The sequence below is a fragment of the Budorcas taxicolor genome, chromosome 5, assembly GCF_023091745.1.
Source record: "Budorcas taxicolor isolate Tak-1 chromosome 5, Takin1.1, whole genome shotgun sequence".
Classification (NCBI taxonomy): domain Eukaryota; kingdom Metazoa; phylum Chordata; class Mammalia; order Artiodactyla; family Bovidae; genus Budorcas; species Budorcas taxicolor.
In genome coordinates, this window is record NC_068914.1 from 32,514,740 (window position 1) to 32,540,820 (window position 26,081).

General features: G+C 38.0%; 1 protein-coding gene across 1 annotated transcript; it reads right to left on the reverse strand.

Annotated features, from left to right (window-relative positions):
- Nucleotides 1-1,511: 1,511 nt before the first annotated feature.
- On the reverse strand, nt 1,512-25,763 carry ZNF25 (zinc finger protein 25). The gene is made up of 5 exons (XM_052639350.1): nt 25,724-25,763; nt 5,679-5,805; nt 5,290-5,385; nt 3,392-3,455; nt 1,512-2,615 (listed from the first exon to the last, which is right to left on the reverse strand). Exons 1-5 carry the CDS (start codon nt 25,736-25,738, stop codon nt 1,562-1,564), a joined length of 1,356 nt encoding a protein of 451 aa, XP_052495310.1. The 5' UTR covers nt 25,739-25,763; the 3' UTR covers nt 1,512-1,561.
- Between the last annotated feature and the right edge of the window lie 318 nt (nt 25,764-26,081).

Below are 26,081 nucleotides of genomic sequence, written 5' to 3' on the forward strand. Positions count from 1 at the left end.
ATCGCTTTTTTATGAAAAAGGAAACTGAGGCACAGAGAGGTTAGGTGTGTGCCTCATACTAGAAACAGCCTGGGCAGTAGGAGTCAAAAGTCCATACTCTTAACCTCTATGTCATGTTGCTTCTAGTAGAAAGAAAAAGGTAGTGAAGAACATTTATGACTCTCATACAAAATATAAATTCAGACAGCTCTGCAACTTGCTAAAACAACACTAACATAGATATTTCTTCACATAGTATTATTTTTTATTGTGTAGGGATTTTCAGCTGTTTTTAAAAATGAACTTGTTGTTTAGTTGCTAAGTCATGTCCAACTCTTCTGTGAACCCGTTGACCAGAGCCCTCCAGGCCCCTCTGTCCATGACATTTCCCAGGCAAGAATACAGGAATGAGTGGGTTGCCATCCCAACCCAGAAACTGAACCCATATCTTCAGCACTGGCAGGAAGATTCTTTACACTGAGCCACCAGGGAAGCCTTTTTCCTGTAAATGTATCCCTTGTGTAAAATTTGGCCAACCATAAGAGAGTTGCAAATTTTACAGAAACATTTTTATATTCTTTCTGAAGGATTAGTTCAGTAAAATCCATATCCATTCAGAAATAGGGGCAAAAAAGATACATTATAATTTTAAAAGAATACTACACTTAAATATACATTCTGTTAACAACAGGAGTCCCTGCTGAGACTAAATGAGAGATATCTTTATACACATAAAAGTTACTGAACTAAATAAGGCTACATATTTCACTGTGTACAATTATGGATGGGTTCACATGCACATCAAACATCCACAGTCTGTGTTCTGTAGCACACTGACATTCACACATAAGTCCTACATACTAAAGGACTTTTCACATGTATTAATGATGTCACACTTTTCAATTTATTTGTGCTTTTTACAAAACTTCATATACCTGACATTTGCAGGTTTCTTTAAAACAACCTTGTAATCAGATTTCTGCAACATGACTCCTAGTATAAGTAGTTCCCTTGTACATATTCTCTCAGAATTTTTGTTTAAAAGGTTTCACACATTTAAAATATTTTTAAAAAAGGTTTTATACTTTATATCACTGATCTGACATTCACTGAAACATCACTTCTTGATAAAGCCTTCCATGTATGTTGTAATCTTTGTGATTATCTCCTTTTAGAATGTGCTAATGAGTCCAACTGGTATAAAAAGATTTCTGAATGCTCAGGATACTGATAGAAATTCCTCATTTATGATGGCTACCCTGACAAATTTCCTGATATTCATTTTTCTCACAGGATTTCTCTTGTATGGTTTAAATGTTGTACAATGAAGTATGACTTCTGAAAGAGAGGTTTCCCTCATGTTTTACCATTTGTAGTGTTTCTACCATGTATGTTGTCTGAAATTTAGTAAAAGTCTGACATATGGTGAAAATTTCTCCCTAACAGATTTATAGAATTTCTCCCCATGATGAAAGAATTGGCTGAAATTTTCTCATATTGATGATATGTCTTTGTCTTGTGTTAGTTATCTGATTATTCTGAAGGACAAATTCAGACAGAATTCTCCTCCAATTGATATTGTTTATAAGCTTTTCCCTTCTGTGTGTGTCTTCTGATGTGCAGTGAGTTTTGATTTTTGAAAAAATGTTTCCTTACACTCCTTACATTCATAGGGTTTCTCTCCTGTGTGTTTTCTCTGATGTATAACAAAATGTGACTTCTGAGAGAAAGATTTCCCACATTCCTTGCATTCATAGGGTTTCTCTCCTGTGTGAGTCCTTTGATGTAATCTGAGGACTGAATTCACAGAGAAAGATTTACCACATTCATTACATTCATAGGGCTTCTCCCCTGTGTGTTTTCTCTGATGTTTAGTGAGGTCTGATTTATAGTAAAAGGTTTTTCCACATTTATTACATTCAAAGGGTTTCTCCCCTGTATGAGTTCGCTGATGTACTGTTAAAGCTGACTTCTGGTAGAAGCATTTACCACATTCCTTACATTCATAAGGTTTCTCTCCCGTGTGAGTTCGCTGATGAGTTTTGAGGTGTGAATTTCTAGAGAAGAATTTCCCACATTCCTTACATTTATAGGGTTTCTCCCCTGTGTGTGTTCTCTGATGTACTGTGAGGTGTGATTTCTGGGAAAAGGACTTCCTACATTCCTTACATTCATATGGTTTCTCCCCTGTGTGTGTTTTCTGATGTACCATGAGGTATGCCTTAACATAGAAGAACTTCCCACATTCAGTACATTCAAAGGGTTTTTCTCCTGTGTGTGTTTTCTGATGTTCCATGAGGTGTGGCTTCTGGTAGAAGGATTTCTCACACTGATTACATTCGTAGGGTTTCTCTCCTGCATGAGTTCTCAAATGTCTACTGAGAGATGACAGATGGTAGAAAGTTTTCTTACATTCTTTACATTCATAGGTCTTCTCTCTGGTAGGAGTTTTTGGTTGTCTTGTGAGGTCTCCATTCTGAGAGTCGGATTTCTCACATTCGCTGGGTTTGTCCTTTGAATGAGTATGCTCATGTATTATGAGGATAGACTTCTGGTAGAAGGACTTTCCACATTCATTACATTTATAGGTTTTCTCATTGGTATGAGTTTTCTGATGTTTCTTGAGTTCTCCATTCCTAGAGAGAAATTTCCAAATTTGTTAACGTATAAGACTTTGGGGTGAGAGGGTGGGGGTTGGGTCTGCTGTGTATATTTTCCAAGTAACTCTGAGAACTGGTTTCTAGAGGTTTTTCCAATATTCATTAGATTCATAGGGTTTCTCCACTGTGAATATTCTATGTTGACATATACTGTGGTTTAACATTTGGTAGAAGGTATTTCACTTGCATTATATTCTCCAGGTTTCTCAACTGCCTGAACTTGACTTTATATAATAAAGCCTCTATTATTATGTAAATAAGAAGAATCAAAAGGCTGTTTTAAGAGTTTTAATCTCCTGATCTTGAATTATAAAAGGTCTCTATTATGAAAGAGGGCTTTCCCATTTGGATTATGTTCTTTGGAATTTGCTTCAGTTTTCTCATTTATCGTTAACTAGTGGAGAAGGCAATGGCACCCCACTCCAGTACTCTTGCCTGGAAAATCCCATGGAGAGAGGAGCCTGGTGGGCTGCAGTCCATGGGGTCGCTAACAGTCGGACACAACTGAGTGACTTCCCTTTCACTTTTCACTTTCATGCATTGGAGAAGGAAATGGCAACCCACTCCAGTGTTCTTGCCTGGAGAATCCCAGGGACGGGGGAGCCTGGTGGGCTGCCGTCTATGGGGTCACACAGAATCGGACACGACTGAAGTGACTTAGCTGCAGCAGCAGTGCTGTTCCACTTCCAGTACCCCTATTAAGACTCCTTCTTAAAAAGCTTCTAATCTCAAAATTGAATTCTTGAACTTGCCTTGAATTTTCAGCTTGGCTTTCTGGGCATCTTGCTCCTTGGTCATGAGTATTGCATAGGTCTTCTACAAAGGAATCCAAAATTTAATACTTTATACATCTTAACACATTATTATGGTCATAGGGTGGATTCTTAGGTTTCAGGCTATTATTCTCAAATGAAGGAGTTCTTAAGTGCAAACTTCCTCTATCTCAGGGGCTTAGAAAAAACATATAGATAACACTAAAACCTGCTATAGCAAAGAGGGAGAGATCTAGTTATAAATTCAAGTAACTTTGACACTACAAATATGACCTTAAAAACTTGGAGGAGAAAGTGAAGACGAAAGAAAAAACCCACAAAGAATAGGGAGCAGAAAACAAAAGGTATTCAAAGTGCTGCTGAACAAGAATGTGAGACTCATAGTGCATGATGTGAGCCCATTAAGGACAATGAATAGTAAGTAAGGTGATAAGGGAAATTAGTAGACAACTGTGTTCACTGGAAATATCAAAGGAAAGACTACATTAGATGAAGGAGCTAAGTATAGGTCTTTACCCACTCAAACTTAGTTTACAGTGTTAGGATTTCTAGTAATTAGACTATAAACTTCCACTTTATTCCTCTTTGCCCATACCCAACAATCTAGATGTCAACACTAAAGTGACCTTCTCAGAACATCCATTTCCTCATGTTTAGAGGAAAATTCTTCTCTTTCTAGTTGGCTGGTTCAGAAGACCCAGAAACACACACATCCAAAAGGAAAGATTTAAGAAAAAGCAGAGTACAAGCCATCCCACAGAATGAATTCTCAGTTGTAGCACCAGAGATTTTCAATACAGCCAAATACTGCATCTGTGACTCAACACTAGTCTTATTCTGCTTTTACATCTTAGCTCCCACATCTATGCTTCAATTTTCTACATGATCTTTAAAGGGTAATTATTCAATGTCATTCTAGAATCTTTACAGACCTTCATGTTTATTCATTTTTAAATGCTTGAAAGAAAAGTGAGCTTATGAGTAGAGATTTGGGGTTAGAATTTCATGGCACTTGTAAGGAAAACATAGTTATTTGATAGGGATGTGTGCAAGGTTAACTTGGAATAGTCATGAAATAAGATCTTATGTATAAAAAGCATTTAAGAGAGCAGATAAAATGAAGATTAGCACATGTTTTGGGGCCAGAAGGAAAAATAAGATGCAGCAGGCAATGAAGGGCCAGACTAGTTCTTGACAGAAAATTAGGTGTATTTTGTATCAGCTCTGAAATAATATAGCTGATGAAAGGCATAATGATTTATAATCCAATTTCAGAGATTAAAGAGAGAATAGTAAATTAAAATGGGTGCTGAAAATCTAAGACATTTTATTGTTAATGAAAGGAGGAAAAATGGTACTTGAAAATTTTATAAGGTAGATTTTATAGACACTTTAAGATTATAGCTGCATACTTTAATGGCAAGGAGTAACTGGAAATTCTAGCAAAAAGACAAAATGAGAGTTTAAGTGAAAGAGAAATATATCTACTTTAAAAATGTCAAGCAAAAGAGGGAATGTTTTTTTAAACAAAAAATCAACTATCTCCATCTGCCCCACACACAAGAGGGAATTTAGATGGGGAGAACAAAAACTGGAGATGTGATTTATGTTGCTTACATATGCAGATCAAGTATCCTCAATCATTTCCAAAAGTTTAGGGCATTTAAAAAAGAGATTCTTAAAAAAAAAATTTCAAAAAGTCAAAGGCACCACTTCCAACCCCCTTATGGAGAAGGAAATGGCAATCCACTCCAGCACTCTTGCCTGGAAAATCCCATGGACGGAGGAGCCTGATAGGCTACAGTCTATGGGGTCGCAGAGTTGGACACGACTGAGCGACTTCACTTCACTTATACAAGTTATACTTTCTAACTTACCAGGGTTGTTCTGACGTGGAAATTGTACTTCTAATATCCATGGTTCTTTTCCTTGCTTCAACTTGAAGATTGCATTTGGTCTATTTGCACAATAGCCTATTAATAGAAAAGATAAAATAACACAAATTACTTGGAATACAGCAACTCTGAAGGATAAGGAAGTGCAGGTTAGGATCAGAACAATGAAGGTCTCACATAGATTTGGCAAATTTATTCTATTAGGGGAGTGCATGGGGACACAAATATTTTTCTGGTACCTAAAATGGATTCATCAACTTTGACCCTGAAAACCATGCCAATATTCAACCCTACAGGGGATTTACAAATTCCAGTAAGTGAGAAAGGAAATGCAAACTACTGGGAGTTACAGATGCAGAAGATTTCCTCACCCACTGAGATGAGGTGACTGTAGTTCTCCTGCATTACTTCTCTATATAGGGTCCTCTGAGCAGTGTCCAGCAACTTCCATTCCTCCCGGGTGAATTCCACAGTAATATCCTTAAATGTTACTGGTCCCTGAAACAACATATTTCAATTCAAACTGAAGTGATCAAAATAGAGTGCCATTAAAAAGACAGGTAAACTAGCTGTTAATGTGTTAACTACAGGATTTACTCTGGAGAGTTAAGATATACTGCTACTCTGTACCCTGTTTTACACATATATAAAATATCTGTTCAGTATATATTTACTAAGATATCACTCCATGCCTAGAACTCTGCTATAGATACAAAGATGAATGAAAGCAACTATTCTTGTCATCAAGGAGCTTACATTCCAACAGAGAGGCAAAGATTAAATTCATAAATGCAATATGCATAGCAGGTGCTATGACAGAAGTATGTACAAGATAAAAGATGGTCAAAAAGAATGGCCAAGATGGTGGAGAAGGAAGACTCTGAGCTCACCTCCTTCCACAGGCACACTGAAATTACAACTATTTACAGAGCAACTATCTTTGAAAATGATCTGAAGAGTAGCAAGAAAGATTCCCTACAACTAAAGATGTAAGGAAGGAACTATAATGACCTAGATAGGAGGGGTGGAGACACCCCTCTAGTAGTCAAGACCCACATCCCTGAGTAGGTGACCCACAAATGGGAGGCTAGTCAAAACTGTAGAGGTTTTCCCCAAGGAGTCAGAGGTCCAAGCCCCACATTGGGCTCCCCTGCCAAGGGGTCCTGCACCAGGAAGACAAACCTCCCAGAACACCTGGCTTTGTAGGCCAGTAAAACTTGAGAGCCAGAGGGCTATAGAAAACAGATACTCCACTCTAAAGGACATATGCAAAATCTCACATGGTCCAAATCATAGTGCAGAGGCAGTAATCTGAAGGTAGCCTGGCTCAGACCCATTTACAGATCTTGGAGAGCCTCCTGGAGAGTCAGCAGGCAACTGGAACTTCTCTTGAAGACACAGACGCTGGTAGCAGCCACTTTGGAAGCTTGTTCTACCGTAAGGACACTGGTTCTAATAAGCACCATTTTGGAATCCTCTCTCTAGCCTGTTAGTGCTGAAGGCTTACTGGCCGACTAGTGAGCCATCACCAATCCCAGTACACTTCAGGCTATTCTGTCAGCTGCATTGGGTCCCAGTCCAGGAACCCCATAGGACATGCAGCCAGCCAGGCAGGGACCCAGCCTCTCCCAACAGTGGGCCAGTAGCCACTGCATGAGGCAGGATCTGGCTTCCAACAGGGCTGAGGGTCAACCCTGGCTGCTAGTTTGCCCATAACAGTCAAGCCCACAATAAGGAAGGATTCATGTAGCCCATACATAAGGAGCCCTTAGAGCTTATAGCTGTGATGATCAGAGAAGCATATACTGCTGGGTTTCTCAGAACATCTCCACTTAAGATAACTTCTCTAAGATTGGGAAATGTAACTAACTTACCAAATGCATAGATATAAAAACAGAGGATTAAACAAAAAGAAAAACATGTTCCACAGAAAAGAACAAGACAAAACCTCAGAAAAAGGACTAAATGAAGTTGAGAAAGCATTCTACCCAATAACAATATCTTTTATGAATACCTTTAACAAGTTACTAGTAAGTCAAATCGAGCAAAATAAAAAAATTAGATTATAATTTACACCGTGACTTTGTGTGATTTATCCCAGGAATGCAAGAATGGCTCAACATACTAAAGTCAATCAATTACATTAACAGAGCAAAGGGGGAAAAATAGATCATTTCAGATGATGCAAAAAAGCGTTTGACAAAATTCAACACTTTCATGATAAAAACATTTAGTAGACTAGAAATAGAAGGAAACTCCTTCAAAATGATAATATTTTTAATCCACCTCTATCCCAGCTAACTTTATACTCAATAGTGAAAGTCAAAACTACATATAGAATATCCCTAAGAATCCACAAAAATAGAGCTAATAAACAAAGTCAGCACATTTCAGAATTATAAGATCAACACACAAACATCAGTTGTGCTTCTATTTACCAGTAATGAAAATCCAAAAGAGAAATTAAGACAATTCCATTTAATGTAGCATCAAAAAGAATAAAATACCTAGGGATTAATCTACTCAAGGAGTATATAAGACTTACACACTGAAAACTGCAAAACATCACTGGAAGTATTAAAGAAGACCTAAATAAAAGAAATGATAGTATGTGTTCATAGACTGTAAGACTTAATATAGTTCAGGTGACAGTACTACTCAAAGGAATTTATAGAATCAATGAAATCACTATTAAAATCTCAATGACTCCTGCACAGAAATAGAAAAGCCAATCCTCAAATTTATACGGAATTGCAAAGAGTCTCTAACAGTCAAACAAAATTGGGAAAGAAACAGTCAAAGGACGCCTATTTATTTAAAATCTTACCATTAAAAGATGACACAAAAACAGAAAACTACAGGCCAATATCACTGATGAACATAGATGCAAAAATCCTTAACAAAATTCTAGCACAATCAGAATCCAACAACACATTAAAAAGATCATACATCATGACCAAGTGGGCTTTATCCAGGGATGCAAGGATTCTTCAATATCTGTAAATCAATCAATGTAATACACCACATTAACAAATTGAAAAATAAAAGATTATCTCAATAGATGCAGAGAAAGCCTTTGACAAAATTCAACATCCATTTATGATAAAAAAAAATCCTCCAGAAAGCAGGAATAGAAGGAACATACCTCAACATAATAAAAGGCTATATATGACAAACCCACAGCAAACATTATCCTCAATGCTGAAAAACTGAAAGCATTTCCCCTAAAGTCAGGAACAAGACCAGGGTGCCCACTCTCACCACTACTATTCAACATAGTCTTGGAAGTTTTGGCCACAGCAATCAGAGCAGAAAAAGAAATAAAAGGAATCCAAATTGGAAAAGAAGAAATAAATAAAACTCTCACTGTTTGCAGATGACATGATCCTCTATATGGAAAACCCTAAATACTCCACCAGAAAATTACTAGAGCAAATCAATGAACATAGTAAAGTTGCAGTATATAAAATCAACACACAGAAATCCCTTGCATTCCTATACACTAATAATGAGAAAATAGAAAGAGTAATTAAGGAAACTATTCCATTGACCATTGCAATGAAAATAATAAAACACTTAGGAATATATCTACCTAAAAAAAAAAAAAAGACCTATATATAGAAAACTATAAAACACTGGTGAAAGAAGTCAAAGAGGACACTAATAGATGGAGAAATATACCATGTTCATGGAGCGGAAGAATTGATATAGTGAAAATGAGTATACTACCCAAAGCAATCTATAAATTCAATGCAATCCCTATCAAGCTACCAACAGTATTTTTCACAGAGCTAGAACAAATAATTTCACAATTTGTATGGAAATACAAAAAACCTTGAATAGCCAAAGCAATCTTGAAAAAGAAGAATGGAACTGGAGGAATCAACCTGCCTGACTTCAGGCTCTACTATAAAGCCACAGTCATCAAGACAGTATGGTACTGGCACAAAGACAGAAATATAGGTCAGTGGAACAAAATAGAAAGCCCAGAGATAAATCCATGCACCTATGGACACCTTATCTTTGACAAAGGAGGCAAGAATATACAATGGATTAAAGACAATCTCTTTAACAAGTGGTGCTGGGAAAACTGGTCAACCACTTGTAAAAGAATGAAACTAGAACACTTTCTAACACCATACACAAAAATAAACTCAAAATGGATTAAAGATCTAAATGTAAGACCAGAAACTATAAAACTCCTGGAGGAGAATATAGGCAAAACACTCTCTGACATACATCACAGCAGGATCCTCTATGACCCACCTCCCAGAATAACTGGAAATAAAAGCAAAAATAAACAAATGGGCCCTAATTAAAATTAAAAGCTTCTGCACAACAAAGGAAACTATAAGCAAGGTGAAAGGACAGCCTTCAGAATGGGAGAGAATAATAGCAAATGAAGCAACTGACAAAGAGTTAATCTCAAAAATATACAAGCAACTCCTGCAGCTCAATTCCAGAAAAATAAATGACCCAATCAAAAAATGGGCCAAAGAACTAGACAGACATTTCTCCAAAGAAGACATACAGATGGCTAACAAACACATGAAAAGATGCTCAACATCACTCATTATCAGAGAAATGCAAATCAAAACCACAATGAGGTACCATTTCATGCCAGTCAGAATGGCTGCTATGCAAGTCTGCAAGCAATAAATGCTGGAGAGGGTGTGGAGAAAAGGGAACCCTCTTACACTGTTGGTGGGAATGCAAACTAGTACAGCCACTACGGAGAACAGTGTGGAGATTCCTTTAAAAACTGGAAATAGAACTGCCATATGACCCAGCAATCCCACTGCTGGGCATACACACCAAGGAAACCAGAATTGAAAGAGACACGTGTACCCCAGTGTTCATCACAGCACTGTTTATAATAGCCAGGACATAGAAGCAACCTAGATGTCCATCAGCAGATGAACGGGTAAGAAAGCTGTGGTACATATACACAATGGAGTATTGCTGCTGCTGCTGCTAAGTCACTTCAGTCGTGTCCTACTCTGTGTAACCGCATAGACAGCAGCCCACCAGGCTCCCTCATCCCTGGGATTCTCTAGGCAAGAACACTGGAGTGGGCTGCCATTTCCTTCTCCAGTGCATGAAAGTGAAAAGTGAAAGTGAAGTCGCTCAGTAGAGTCCGACTCTTCGCGACTCCATGGACTGCAGCCCACCAGGCTCCTCCGTCCATGGGATTTCCAGGCAAGAGTACCAGAGTGGGGTGCCATTGCTTTCTCCATATACACAATAGAGTATTACTCAGCCATTAAAAAGAATACATTTGTATCAGTTCTAATGAGGTGGATGAAACTGGAGCCTATTATACAGAGTGAAGTAAGCCAGAAAGAAAAACACCAATACAGTATACTAATGCATATATATGGAATTTAGAAAGATGGTAACGTTAACCCTGTATGAAAGACACCAAAAGAGACACAGATGTATAGAACAGTCTTTTGGACTCTCTGGGAGAGGGCAAGGGTGAGATGATTTGGGAGAATGGCATTGAAACATGTATATTATCATATGTGAAACGAATTGCCAATCCAGGTTCGATGCCTGATATAGGATGCTCAGGGCTGGTGCACTGGGATGACCCAGAGGGATGGTATGGGGAGGGAGGTGGACGGGGTATTCAGGACGGGGATCGCATGTACACTCGTGGCGGATTCATGTCAATGTATGGCAAAACCAATACAATATTTTAAAGTAATTAGCCTGCAATTAAAATAAATAAATTATACTAAAAAATAAAATAAAATCTTATTATTAAAGCCTCAGTATCAAAACAGTGTGACTGGCATAAAGACAGACATATTGTCCAATAGATAGAAATGAGAGTCTGAAAATAAAACCATACATCTATGGCCACTTCATTTTCAACAAGGAAGTCAAAACCATTTGATGGAGAAAGAATAATTTCTTCAACAAATGACACTGGCAACTAGATGACCACATGCATAAGAAGAAAACTTGGCCTCTACCTCACTGCATTTAAAAAAAATTAATTCAACATAGATTACTGACCTAAATATTAAGAGCTAAAAATATAAAACTCAGAAGAAAACATAGGAATAAATTTCCTTATCTTGAATTTGACAACAGATTCAAGATATGACACCAAAATGTACAAGCATTAAAAGAAAAATAAACTGACCTTATCAACTTTAAAACTTTTACAGGGACTTCCCTGGTGATCTAGTATTAAGACTCTGTAGTTCCAATAGAAGGGGCATGGGTTTGATCCCTGGTTTGGGACCTAAGATCCCATATTCCACACAGTGTGGCAACCAAGAAAATATAAATAAATTAAAATCTGCATGCATCATAGAATAGTACCAAAATAGGAAAAAAATATAACTCACAGAATAGAATATTTGCAAATCATATATCTGATAAAGGTATATTATCCAGAATATATAAAATATACTTAAAAATTCAATAACAAAAAAAGATAACCCCGGCAAAAAATGAGTGAAGAAATTGAGCAGACATTTCTCTAAGTTATACAAATGAGCACATGAAAAGATGCTCAACATCATCATTAGTCTTCAGGGAAAAGCCAAATCAAAACCACGATGATATCACTTCCCATTCATTATATACAGGATGCTTGGGGCTGGTGCACGGGGATGATCCAGAGAGATGATATGGGGTGGGAGGTGGGAGGGGGGTTCATGTTTGGGAACTCATGTACATCCGTGGCGGATTCATGTCAATGTATGGCAAAACCAATACAGTATTGTAAAGTAAAATAAAGTAAAAAATAAAAATTAAAAAAAAAGCAAAACAAAATAACAGGTAATGGGGAGGATGTGGAGAAATTGTAATCCTTATACATGGCTTGTGGGACTATAAAACGGTACAGCTGCTATGGAAAAGTTCGTAACTCGAAAAGTTAAATATACAATCACCATTTGGTTCAGTTCAGTCGCTCAGTCGTGTCCGAACTCTTTGTGACCCCATGATTTGCAGCATGCCAGGCCTCCCTGTCCATCACCAACTCCCGGAGTTCACTTAGACTCACGTCCATCGAGTTGGTGATGCCATCCATCCAGCCATCTCATCCTCTGTTGTCCCCTTCTCTTCCTGCCCCCAATCCCTCCCAGCATCAGAGTCTTTTCCAGTGAGGCAACTCCTTGCATGAGGTGGCCAAAGTATTGCAGTTTCAGCTTTAGCATCAGTCCTTCCAAAGAACACCCAGGACTGATCTCCTTTAGAATAGACTAGTTGGATCTCCTTGCAGTCCAAGGGACCCTCAAGAGTCTTCTCCAACACCACAGTTCAAAAGCATCAATTCTTCGGCACTCAGCTTTCTTCACAGTTCAACTCTCACATCCATACATGACCGCTGGAAAAACCATAGCCTTGACTAGACCGACCTTTGTTGGGAAAGTAATGTCTCTGCTTTTGAACATGCTATCTAGGTTGTCATAACTTTCCTTCCAAGGAGTAAGCATCTTTTAATTTCATGGCTGCAGTCACCATCAGCAGTGATTTTGGAGCCCCAAAAAATGAAGTCTGACACTGTTTCCACTGTTTCCCCATCTATTTCCCATGAAGTGATGGGACCGGATGCCATGATCTTCGTTTTCTGAATGTTGAGCTTTAAGCCAACTTTTTCACTCTCCACTTTCACTTTCATCAAGAGGCTTTTTAGTTCCTCTTCACTTTCTGCCATAAGGGTGGTGTCATCTGCATATCTGAGGTTATTGATATTTCTCTGGGCAATCTTGATTCCAGCTTGTGCTCCTTCCAGCCCAGCGTTTCTCATGATGTACTCTGCATATAAGTTAAATAAGCAGGGTGACAATGTACAGCCTTGATGTACGCCTTTTCCTATTTGGAACCAGTCTGTTGTTCCATGTCCAGTTCTAACTGTTTCTTCCTGAGCTGCATACAGGTTTCTCAAGAGGTAGGTCAAGTGGTCTGGTATTCCCATCTCTTTCAGAATTTTCCACAGTTTATTGTGATCCACACAGTCAAAGGCTACAACCCATCAATTCCACTTCTAGATACATACCCAAAAGATTTGAAAACAGATGCTTGTACACAAAAGCTATAGTAGCACTATTCACAAAAGCCAAAAAGTGAAAGCCACCTAAATCTCAATCAATGGATGAACTGATAAACAATTGTGGTATAAACATACAATGGAATATTATTTTTCATAAAGTACTGATACAAGGTATAGGGTAAATGAACTTGGAAAACATGCTAAATGAAAGAAGCCAAACAGAAAAGGTACATATTATATGATTCCACTTATATGAAATATTCAGAATGGGTAAATGCACAGAGACAAGGGCTGCTGCTGCTGCTGCTGCTAAGTCGCTTCAGTCGTGTCCGACTCTGTGCGACCCCAGAGACGGCAGCCCACTAGGCTCCCCTGTCCCTGGGATTCTGCAGGCAAGCACACTGGAGTGGGTTGTCATTTCCTTCTCCAATGCATGAAAGTGAAAGTGAAGTTGCTCAGTCGTGTCTGACCCTCAGCAACCCCATGGACTGCAGCCTTCCAGGCTCCTCTGTCCATGGGATTTTCCAGGCAAGGGCTAGGAGAGGGAATAGGTTAACAACTGTTTAATGGGAATGGGGTTTTCTTTTGGGATGATGAAAATGTTTTTGAACTATATGCTGTAGTGGTCCCACAACATTGAGGATATACTAAATTGTACCCAATTGTATACTTTAAAATGGTCAATATTCTGTGAATTTCACTTCAATTAAAACCAATAAAACCTTCTAACAAATCTTAAGGCCCAAATGGTGTCAATGGTGAATTCCACCAAACATTGATGGTGAAACAATACCAATTATACATAATCTTTCCCGGTGGCTCAGACAATAAAGCATCTGCCTGCAATGTGGGTGATCTGGGTTTGATCCCTGGGTCAGGAAGATCCTCTGGAGAAGGAAATGGCAACCCACTCCAGTACTTTTGCCTGGACAATTCCATGGACAGAGGAGCCTGGTAGGATACAGTCCATGGAGTCACAAAGAGCTGGACATGACTAAGTGACTTTTCTCTTTTCTCTCTACCATAAAACAAAGAGGAGAGAACCGTTCTCATTCATTTTATGAAGCTCATATTACCCTGATACCCAAATAACAGAAACATTACCATAAAAGAAAACTACAGTGGAGGTTGGCACCTGTTTGTACCAGATCAGAGTGCTGGTTGTTAAATTTTTAGCAATTAATTAAAATTATTTTGTAGCTTGAAATTAGCCACAGCAGGGGTGTTTATACCATAGAAGTTGGTAAACAATACAAAACCAGGTTTCTCTCTCAGTATCCAAAACTCTGATCGTTAAACACTTACCAGCATATTGACTACCAACCAGTATCTCTCATGATTATGATACAAAAATCTTCAACAAAATATCAGCAAATCCAGTACCTGATTTCAAGACTTATCACAAAGCTGTATTAATTGTGTTGTTAGCAAAAGGATAAACACTCAGGATCAGTGGAACAAAAATAGTGTGTCCAGTAATAGAACCACACATATAATTTCGATAAAGGTTCAAAAGAAATTCAGTGGATAAACAGTCATTTCAAAAAACAGTGCTGGAACAATGAACGCTTAATCAAACTGCAGACTTTCACCAGTCTTTTCTTTAATGTCCCTTTTTCTATCCCATGATCTAATTCAGAATACTATATTGCATTTAGTTGTCATATCTCTTATGGTTTGTGACAGTCTTTCCTGTATTTTATGACTTTGACAACTTTGAGAAATACTAGACAGATACTTTTTAGAATGCCTTTTAATTTGGATTTTGTCTAGTGTTTTTCTGTTTGATTAGACTGAGATTAGACTGAGATTCTCTGGGAGAATAACCCAGAGCCGTTCTTATCACAGTATATCAGGGGATACATCATATCACAGGTGACGTTAACCTGGATCACTTTCTAAGGTAGTGGTTGCCAATTTTCTCCACTGTAAAGTAACTATATCTCCTTTTCATACCCTATTCTTTGAAAGCAATCACTAAGTCTAGCCCATATTCAGGAAAGGACAGAATAGGCCCCATGTCCAAGAAGGGGTAGAATCTAGATATATTATTTGAAATTCTTCAGAGAGCTCTCTTCTTCCCATTTATTTATTCAATCATTTACTTGTATCACTATGGGTCTCAAATATTTATTGCTTAGGGTTAGAATACAATACCATGTTATTTATTTTGTTGCTCAAATTGTTCCAGCTTTGTTATAAGTCCAGTGGCCACAGGACTGGAAAAGGTCAGTTTTGATTCTGGTCCCAAAGAAAGGCAATGCCAAAGAATGCTCAAACTACTGCAGTTAGACTCATCTCACACACTAGTAAAGTAATGCTCAAACTTCTCCAAGCCAGGCTTCAGCAATATATGAACCATGAACTTCCAGATGTTCAAGCTGGTTTTAGAAAAGGCAGAGGAACGAGAGATCAAATTGACAACATCCACTGAATCATCGAAAAAGCAAGAGAGTTCCAGAAAAACATCTATTTCTGCTTTATTGACTATGCCAAAGCCTTTGACTGTGTGGATCACAATAAACTGTGGAAAATTCTGAAAGAGATGGGAATACCAGACCACCTGACCTGCTTCTTGAGAAACCTGTATGCAGGTCAGGAAGCAACAGTTAGAACTGGACATGGAACAATAGACTGGTTCCAAATAGGAAAAGGAGCATGTCAAGGCTGTATCTTGTCACCCTACTTATTTAACTTATATGCAGACTACATCATGAGAAACACTGGACTGGAAGAAGCACAAGCTGGAATCAAGATTGCTGGAAAAAATAACAATAACCTCAGATATGCAGATGACACCACCCTTATGGCAGAAGGTGAAGAAGAACAAAAGAGCCTTTTGATGAAAGTGAAAGAGGAGAGTGAAAAAGTTGGCTTAAAGCTCAACATTCAGAAAACTAAGATCATGGCATCTAGTCCCATCACTTCATGGCAAATAGATGGCGAAACAGTGGCTCACTTTTATCTTTGGGGGGCTCCAAAATCACTGCAGATGGTGACTGCAGCCATGAAATTAAAAGACGCATACTCCTTGAAAGGAAAGTTATGACCAACCTAGAGAGCATATTAAAAAGCAGAGACACTACTTTGTCAACAAAGGTCTGTCTAGCCAAGGCTATCTATGGTTTTTCCAATGGTCATGTCTGGGTGTGAAAGTTGGACTATAAAGAAAGCTCAGTGCTGAAGAACTGATCCTTTTGAACTGTGGTGTTGGAGAAGACTCGAGAGTCCCTTGGACTGCCAGGATATCCAACCAGTCCATCCTAAAGGAGATCTGTCCTGAGTGTTCATTGGAAGGACTGATGTTGAAGCTGAAACTCCAATACTTTGGCCACCTGACGCAAAGAGTGGACTCATTTGAAAAGACCTTGATGATGGGAAAGACTGAGGGCAGGAGGAGAAGGAGATGACAGAGGATGAGATGGTTGGATGGCATCACCGACTCAATAGACATGAGTTTGGGTAAACTCCGGGAGTTGGTGATAGACAGGGAGACCTGGCGTGCTGTGGTTCATGGGGTCGCAAAGAGTCAGACACTACTGAATGACTGAACTGGACTTGCCATGAGAAGCTCTTTGGGGTTGGTGCCTATGTCCATTTGACATGTTCCCATCACTGTGCTTTTGAGAAGTCCTTAATTTCTAATACTACAAAATGCTCTGGGCTTATTTTATGTTAGCCTTGCCTTTGCCCTAGAGTCAATCGTTTTCTCTGTGAAATTCTGGTTCGTTTTATTGTAGAATGATATTTAGAAACAAAGATCTGTGTGCAAGTTTTGCTCATGGCTACTGAGATGTCACTGCTTATAGGCCCTCTCAGCAGATAGTAAGTACATGTAAGTTTGCATATTAACTCATGTACATACACATCTTTAAATTTTTCTGTATCATATACATGCTAAGTTAATATGTGTTAAGATAACATATATCATTTGCTTTTCAATAAATGGCAATGAAAAAAATGAGGATCCATACACAAAAATGAACCTTAGGCAGTAACTTATTCTTCATAGAAAAATCAAGTATAGATCTAAATATAAAATGTTAAACTACAAAAATTTTTTAGAAGAAAAGTCTTTTTGACTTTAAAGACATTTTAGACATGATACCAAAAGAAATTAGAAAGAAAAATCTGGAGTTCATCACATTTTCATGAAATACACTGTTAGATGAATAAAAGATTAGCCACAAATAGTGAGGAAAATATTTGAAAATCACAAATCTAACAAAGTATTGTTCTTGTATACAGAATACAGAAAGAATTTTGAACATTCATTAAGAAAACAGCACAATTTAAAAATGAACAGAAGATTTGAAGAGACACTTAACAACAGAAGATATATGGCTAACACAAGCACATCAAAAGATTTTCAGTATTATTAGTCATTAGAAGAATGCATATTAAGACCACAACGGGATAGCAAAGCACACCTATCTAAATAATTTTAGAAAAAAAGCAAACTGAAATACCAAGTGCTGACAACAATAGAAATAAGTGGAACTCTGATACATTGCAGTAAGAGCACAAGCTATTCAAGAAAACAATTTGGCAGTTTCTTATAAAGTTAATTATAACAATACCATATGACCAAGTAAGCACATGCTGAAGTATTTACCCAAAGAGAAATTAAAATCTGGGTACACACAACATCTGAATGCAAATGTTTATAACAGTTCTTTTTGTAATTGCCCCCCCAAACCAAAACAACCTATATATTTTTCAACTGGTATATGGGGTACACACATACAACTGAATCCTTATTGTTTAGTCAACAAGTCATATCCAACTCTTTTGCAGCCCCATGGACTGTGGTCCACCAGTCTTCTCTGTCTGTGGGATTTCCCAGGCAAGAATACTGGAATGGGCTGCCATCTCCTCTTCCAGGGGATCTTTCTGACCAGGGATCATACTCGTGTCTCCTGCATTGGCAGGCAGATTCTTTAAAACTGCTGAGCCACCAGGGAATTGCCATATGATCCAGCAATCCCACTTCTAGTTATGTATACAAAAGAATTCAAAGCAGGGACACAAACAGATATTTGTACACCAATGTTCATAATAAAAGCATTATTCACAATAGCTACAAGGTACAAGTAACCAAGATGTCCACCAACAAATGCAAACAAAATTATGTATATTACATAAGCAAAATGTAATATGTATCAAACAATGGAATATTATTTGGCCCTAAAAAGAAGGGAATCCTGTGACATGCTACAACATGGATGAGCCTTAAAGACACTGTTCTGAGTTAAATAAGCCAGGACAAATACTATAGGATTCTACTTATATGAATCACCTGGAATAGTCAAATTCATACAGACAGAAAGTAGAATGGTGTTTCCCAAAGTATGGGGGGAATGAGAGTTATAGTTTAATGTGTGTGGAGTTTCAGTTTGGGATGATGAAGAGAGTTCTGGAGGTGGATAGTGGTGACAGTTGCTCAACAATGTGAATATACTTAATGCCACAAAGCTACACATTTAAAATTTGTTATGATGGTAAATTTTGTTGTGTGTATCTTACTACAATTATAAATAAATCAACTACACTTCAATTTTAAAAAAGAAAAAGAAGCAAAAAGTAACCCACCACAAACACAATAAAAGCAGCTATCTGAAAGCATCAAATATTAACTTAAGCACTAGAATTTGAAGGGTAAAGATCCAAGGGCTTCCTTGGTGGCTCAATGATAAAGAATCCATCTGCCAATGCAGGAGACACGGGTTTCATCCCTGATCTGGGAATATCCCACGTGCCTCAGAGCAACTAAGCCCACATGCCACAACTCTTTAGCCTGTGCTCTAGAGCTTGGAAACCAAAACTACTGAATCCCCACATGCCCTAGAGTCCATGCTCTGCAGCAAGAGAAACCCACACACCTCAACTAGAGAATAGCCCCCATTTGCTGCAACTAGAGAAAGTCTGCGCAGTAATGAAGGCCTAACACAGCCAAAAATAAATATTTTTTAAAAGATTCAAGAAAAAAGTGAAATTAATTGAGATAAGTCCTACCCCTGCTTAGAATTTTCAGGGCATTTTCAAATTTCATAGTCAGGATAAAAATGTAAAGCAAGAGCACCTCAGGGCTAGCATCTCTAAAATAAGGATAAAGAAACAATTCCTTAATAGAATGTAGAGGAGCAAAAGAGAAACTGATCTTACCTTAACAATGAGAACAAGCCCCTAACCTAGAAAACTGTTTTCTAAAGTCAGAGATCTGAGAATCTAAAGGTAAACAAAGGAAAAAATTCAGAAGAGACAAATATTTCAAAAGCGAACAGAAAACCACAGTTTATTTCATTCTTCAGGGCAAGCAGGTAAGAGAGGAAACTGTTCAACTTTTAATAAACATTTAATGTTTGCTTATGATCTTGTGTGATGATCAGAATCCTAAGGACTCTGGTCACAAAGCAAGACAACACCAACTTGCCGGTTGACACTACCTGGTAACTGAATGGGGATTTCATATTCAAGAGGTCCCCAAACAGAAGCTTTGTATCTGCAGAACAGATACTTCCTATCAAATCTTTACTTCCTATCTTTACTTCCTATCTTTACTTCCTATCAAATGTCACAAAGTAATGTTTATTTTAAGCTGGGGAAGCAGTTTCTGGAACCAAAGGAAAGCATAATTTATATGGATGCTCTGAAATACAAATACTATCTCCCCCCATCAGTCAGTTCAGTCGCTCAGTCGTGTCCGACTCCTTGTGACCCCATGGACTGCAGCCTGCCAGGCTTCCCTGTCCATCACCAACTCCCGGAGCTTGCTCAAACTTATGTCCATTGAGTTGGTGATACCATCCAAGCATCTCATCCTCTTTCACTCCCTCTCCTCCTGCCTTCAATCTTTCCCAGCATCAGGGTCTTTTCCAATGAGTCAGCTTTTTGCATCAGGTGGTCAAAGTATTGGAGTTTCAGCTTCAGCATCAGTATTTCCAATGACTAATCAGAACTGATTTCCTTTAGGATTAACTGGTTTGATCTCCTTGCAGTCCAAGGGACCCTCAAGAGTCTTCTCCAACACCACAGTTCAAAAGCATCAATTCTTCGGCAGTTTAAAAGCATTAATTCTTTGGCGCTCAGCTTCCTTTATGGTCCAACTCTGACATCCATACATGACTACTGGAAAAACCATAGCTTTGACTAGACGGACTTTTGTTGGCAAAGTAATGTCTCTGCTTTTAAATATGCTGCCTAGGTTGGTCATAGTTTTTCTTCGAAGGAGCGTCTTTTAATTTCATGGCTGCAGTCACCATCTGCAGTGATTTTAGAGCGCCCCCCCCCCCCCCCCCCCCCGCAAAATAAAGTCAGCCACTGTCCCCATCTATTTCCCATGAAGTAATGGGACCGGATGCCATAATCTTAGTTTTTTGAATGTTGAGTTTCAAGCCAGATTTTTCACTCTCCTCTTTCTCTTTCATCAAGAGGCTTAGTTCCTCTTCACTTTCTGCCATAAGGGTGGTGTCATCTGCATATCTGAAGTTATTGATATTTCTCCCTGAAATCTTGATTCCAGCTTGTGCTTCATCCAGCCCAGCATTTTGCACGACGTACTCCGCATATAAGTTAAATAAGCAGGGTGACAATACATAGGGGATGACAGAGGTTGATATGGTTGGATGGTATCACCGACTCAATGGACATGAGTTTGAGTAATATCCAGGAGTTGGTGATGGACAGGGAGGCCTGGCATGCTGCAGTCCATGGGGTCACAAAGAGTCAGACACGAATGAGTGAGTGAACTGAACCAAACTGAATACACAGCCTTGATGTACTCCTTTCCCAATTTTAAACCAGTCCATTGTTCCACTTCCAATTCTAACTGTTGCTTCTTGACCTGCATACAGATTTCTCAGGAGGCAGGTAAGATGGTCTGGTATTTCCGTCTCTTTAAGAATATTCCAGTTTGTTGTGATCCACACAGTCAAAGGCTTCGGTGTAGTCAATAAAGCAGAAGTAGATGTTTTTCTCTAAGTACATGGCAACAACCCTCCAAAGGTTGGGAGCAGAGCACTGGGGCAGAAAGAGATGTCTCAGGTGCTAAAAGCTCTACAGGGCAGGAACTCCTCAGTCACCTGAAAGAAAAGCTGAATTCTAGGCTATAAAGCACATCAATGGAGCTTTGGTAGTGTTCACCACCCAAGCCCTGCTGAAGGGAAAGCCTTGATACTGCCCTCAAATCATCTGATGTTGGCGAAGAACTGTGTCTAATTAAAGCCCAGGACCAGCTCAACTACATATGTGATTTAGCAAGCAGAGGAAGGGATGTGCCTTTTTCTGGAGGTATTATTTACTTCAGTCTCTACTGTACTTTTACACATAATGTCTGGCACAAAATAAAGAAATAGGAGACATGCAAAGAAGTAGAAAATTTTGATTCATACTGAACAAGGGAGCCTACTGAAACAGACCTACAGATTAACCTGGATGTTGCAATTAGTAGATAAGGACTTTAAAGTAATTACAATAAAACAAAATAAATAAAATTAAATGACCTACTGAAAAAAAACAGAAAATACAAATGAAATAATGGGGAATCTTAGCAGATAAAGAAAAACAAAGAGAAAAAAAACAGGAATTTTTAGAACTGAATAACACAATATCAGGTGTGGATTTTACAGGCTTATGAATGAAGAACTCCGACAGAGCAAATGAAGGAAGCCATAAACTTGAAAAAAGTCAGCTGAATAAAAATAGCCAACCCAAGGGACCCCACACACAAAACAAACCTCAACTAGATAGACCATCTGAACATTTGGGACAGTATGTACATAGTTCAACATTTGTGTAACTGGAATTTTAGAAAGAAAAAGAGGATGAGGCAAAGAAAATATCTGAAGAGTGAGTTCTGAGAATTAAAAAAAATGATAAAAGGTAACAACCCATAAATTGTTGTCATTCTTCAAAAGAGATAAATACAGAACAAATCATGCCTATGTACATTATGGTCTAACTATTGAAACCTAAAGATAGAATGAAAATCTGAAGCACAGAGGAGAAAACACATTATATTCAGGTGGATAAAAGTAAGATGAAGACAAGTTTCTCATCAAAAACAACAGAAGCCAGAAGACAAAGAAATCCTAAAAATGCAGAAACAGAAAACTCTCAACACAGTTCTATACCTAGCAAAATATCACTCAGAAACCACAGTGAAATAAAGACTAGCTAAGTAGATTTGTCACCATCAGTGCAGAAGTAATACATGAAATAATAAAATAAGTTGCTTAGACTGAAGGGAATATATACCAGAGAGAACCGTAGACCTGTAGGAAGGAATAATGAGCTCCCAAAGCAGATATATATATAAACAGTAAGAGTTATTTACACATGTGCACACATGTTTCTTTAGAATATTAATATTGTTTAAAGCAAAATAACAAGTATTTGGGGTTAAAAAATATACAAGTGAGATATAAGGACCATAAGGTGTGAGGGTATAAAGAGAATTATACTGATAAAAGTTCATTACACTGTTCATGAGTATAGTATTTGAAGACACCATTATTTTAATGGTGCATGTTGTAATCTCCAGACTAAGGAGTAAACAAAATAACACATAAAGCTTCAAAGTCAATAAAGAAGATACAATGCGATACTCAAAATACTCAAATACTCAATCCAAAGGAAGTACAATAAATCTCATTAGGATAAAAAGAAATATACATAAAACATACTAGAATAAAAGTTATCTTAAAAAGCAGCTAGCCCCAAACAGACAAATTTACTTCAGAGTTAACAGGTGAATTTTCAATAGTACTAGTAGTAGAAGACAGTGAATGCTTTTCAATGTTTAAAAGGTAAAAACTGTCAATCAAGATTTCCACACACAATAAAAAGCTCTTTGTAGATATTTCATATAGAGAAAACTGAGAATTTCTACCAGCAGACCCTCACTAAAACAACAGGCAAGCAGAATAAAAACAATAACTAAAAACGCTATTTTCAAACATAAAAGCTGATGCCAGTAGAACTTGAGAGATGCAAGAAATAATTAAAGATCTTCTAATTTGGCCAAAATGCCTTAAAAAATCAAACTCTCTGCATAAATAAACTTTTCCAAGAGTTTGTAGTGATGACTGCACTTAAAATTATTTCAGAAAATAAAAAGGTTACCAGTTATTTCTGTTGTCCCAAACTGACCGTTCAGCAGTAAGTTACAGAGACTAAGGTAAGAAAAATGTCATGTGCCACCCCTGAATTAATACTATAAGGAAAAATTTTAAATGTGTTCAATACTGACCAAAGCAGAACTGTAGAATAGGTTAAAATTTTCCCTCTTTCTAGAGTCTCTATTTTTCCCACATTCAAGCCCAAAGGCTATGATTTCTAGTCAATAAAAGAAAATTTCCACACTGAAAATTTATGGCATGGTGGTAATAACACTTCCCAAGTTGGCTGAGAGGATTATGTAAGACAAACTACATCAAGCACTTACCAAAGGGCCAGGAATTTCATTAATTGCTAAGTATGCTGTTTTGTTTTTAAAAATTACATTCAAAAAGCAAAGAAATGGTTACCACAGAATTCAGAATTTTCTCTGGTTAATGGTAGGATGAGATCTTAGGGAAGGGCACACAGGGTAATTTTCATTGCTTAAGTCAGACAGGACATAGAGCGGTATTACTTAATTAGTATTCCCTAATTATACTGATATGTTATGTATATTACTTTGACTGCATAAAGTATGATTTTTAAATAATTTAATGAATAAAAAATTAATTTCTATAGCCAATAAAATCCTACATATCCTACTCCCTCTACCTCTTAGGCCTTAAGTTTCACTGCTGTCTCCCAAGTTCACCTCTCTCTAGTTTCAATGTCCTAAATACTGTCTCTGGAACATGCCTCATGGTGTCCGCATCTGCTTTTCCATCTATGAAGAATGCTTTTCCTCCAGATTTCTACCTGGATATCTCATTTAATTCAAGATACTCCTCAAATATTACTTTTTAGAGTGGCATTCCCTAATCAGCTTACTCCTTCTTCCTCACTTTTAACATGCTGTTCTCTTACATTGCTTGAGTTTACCTTTGAGCACATACATCAGAAATACTGCTCAAATATTGACACACTTTATTAACATTAAAAATCACATTCATTAATACTCTTATCAATCTCATCAGAAAAATCTTTATATATTAGCATTTGTTAACTTGGCAAGTTTTCCAACATTCTGGTTTTCACTTGAAAGCACTGTTAATGTTAGCAACAAATACAAACAGGTATTTTCCATCATTTGACAGGCTCACTTCACTCATTTTTGAGAAAATGTATGAATACCACGTGAATACCATAGTTTTTCTGTCAGTTGCTCTTTCACATAAAAACGAGAGTTCATGAAAAAAAGTGGCTAGGTGAGCTCACATATCAATCACTTTAAGTGCTTTTCCTCAAGACAACCAACCATCATATACCAGTATGCAGCAAATTTATGAACTTTCCATTTCATCCCACTGGGTAAGAAAAAGATGTGTACTCAAATGTCAAGATTTAATAAAATTAATAATTTTTACTGTTTCATCAAAGACATCCTTAAGTAAAGGTGGCAATTTTTTTTAACTACGCAACCTATTGTGGAGGAATATAATGTCATTGGTGTCATCATCCTGATTTATGCCAACAGGCAGCTGTGCTTTTACACTATCAGTGCTAATTTCATCAGTGTAAAAGCCAATTTGTATCCTGGTATTATGTTTTGACAGAGAAGGCAATGGCGACCCACTCCAGTACTCTTGCCTGGAAAATCCCACGGACGGAAGAGCCTGGTAGGCTGCAGTCCATGGGGTTGCGAAGAGTTGGACACGACTGAGCGACTGCACTTTCACTTTTCCCTTTCATGCGTTGGAGGAGATGGCAACCCACTCCAGTGCTCTTGCCTGCAGAATCCCAGGGATGGGGGAGCCTGGCGGGCTGCCGTCTGTGGGGTCGCGCAGAGTCGGACACGACTGAAGCGACTTAGCAGCAGCAGCATTATGTTCTGAGGGGCTTCCCTACTGGCTCAGATGGTAAAGAATCTGCCTGCAGTGTGGGAGATCTGGGTTCGATCCCTGGGTTGGAGAAAACCCTGGAGAAGGATATGGCAAATTGCTCCACTATTCTTGCCTGGAAAATTCCATGGACAGAGGAATATGGCGGGCTACAGACCATGGGGTTGCAGAGAGTCAGGGACGACTGAGCACACACATTATGTTTTGACCTCACAGACTCACTGAAGGGTCTTGGGGTTCCCAGAACACACCTTGTAACTGTTGCTGTATTCAAACAATATCTTCCCCAAAGGTGATTTTTAATGATTTCCACTTTTCTAATTTAATATATGGGCTCTCTTTCATAAAACTCACCGAAAACTTACACACAGAGTGAAATAAAGAAAGAGGTAAATAAATGACTCACCCTGTACTTGTTCATTTTCTGCTGCTATTGGAAAGTATAGAAACTATGAAGTCAGGACAGGAAAAGTTGAAAGACAGAAGTCCTAAGAGACCTTATCTTGAAGTCAGGATCACCTGTGAGAAATTTACATACAACATTTTAGTAAAAGATAAACCTCTGGGAAAATGTCCCTTTGAGCCACGAGAAGGAATAGGAAGGACCACAATAAAGGAGTACCCACCTGTCCATTGGTGACTCATATAATCTTGATGAATCTGGACATTTTTGAATCTAAACATGTTTTTCCTATTGGCTGTTTCAAAAATTATGTGTCCATTACTAAATAATACAAACAACTGAAAACTTATATGTCCAATAA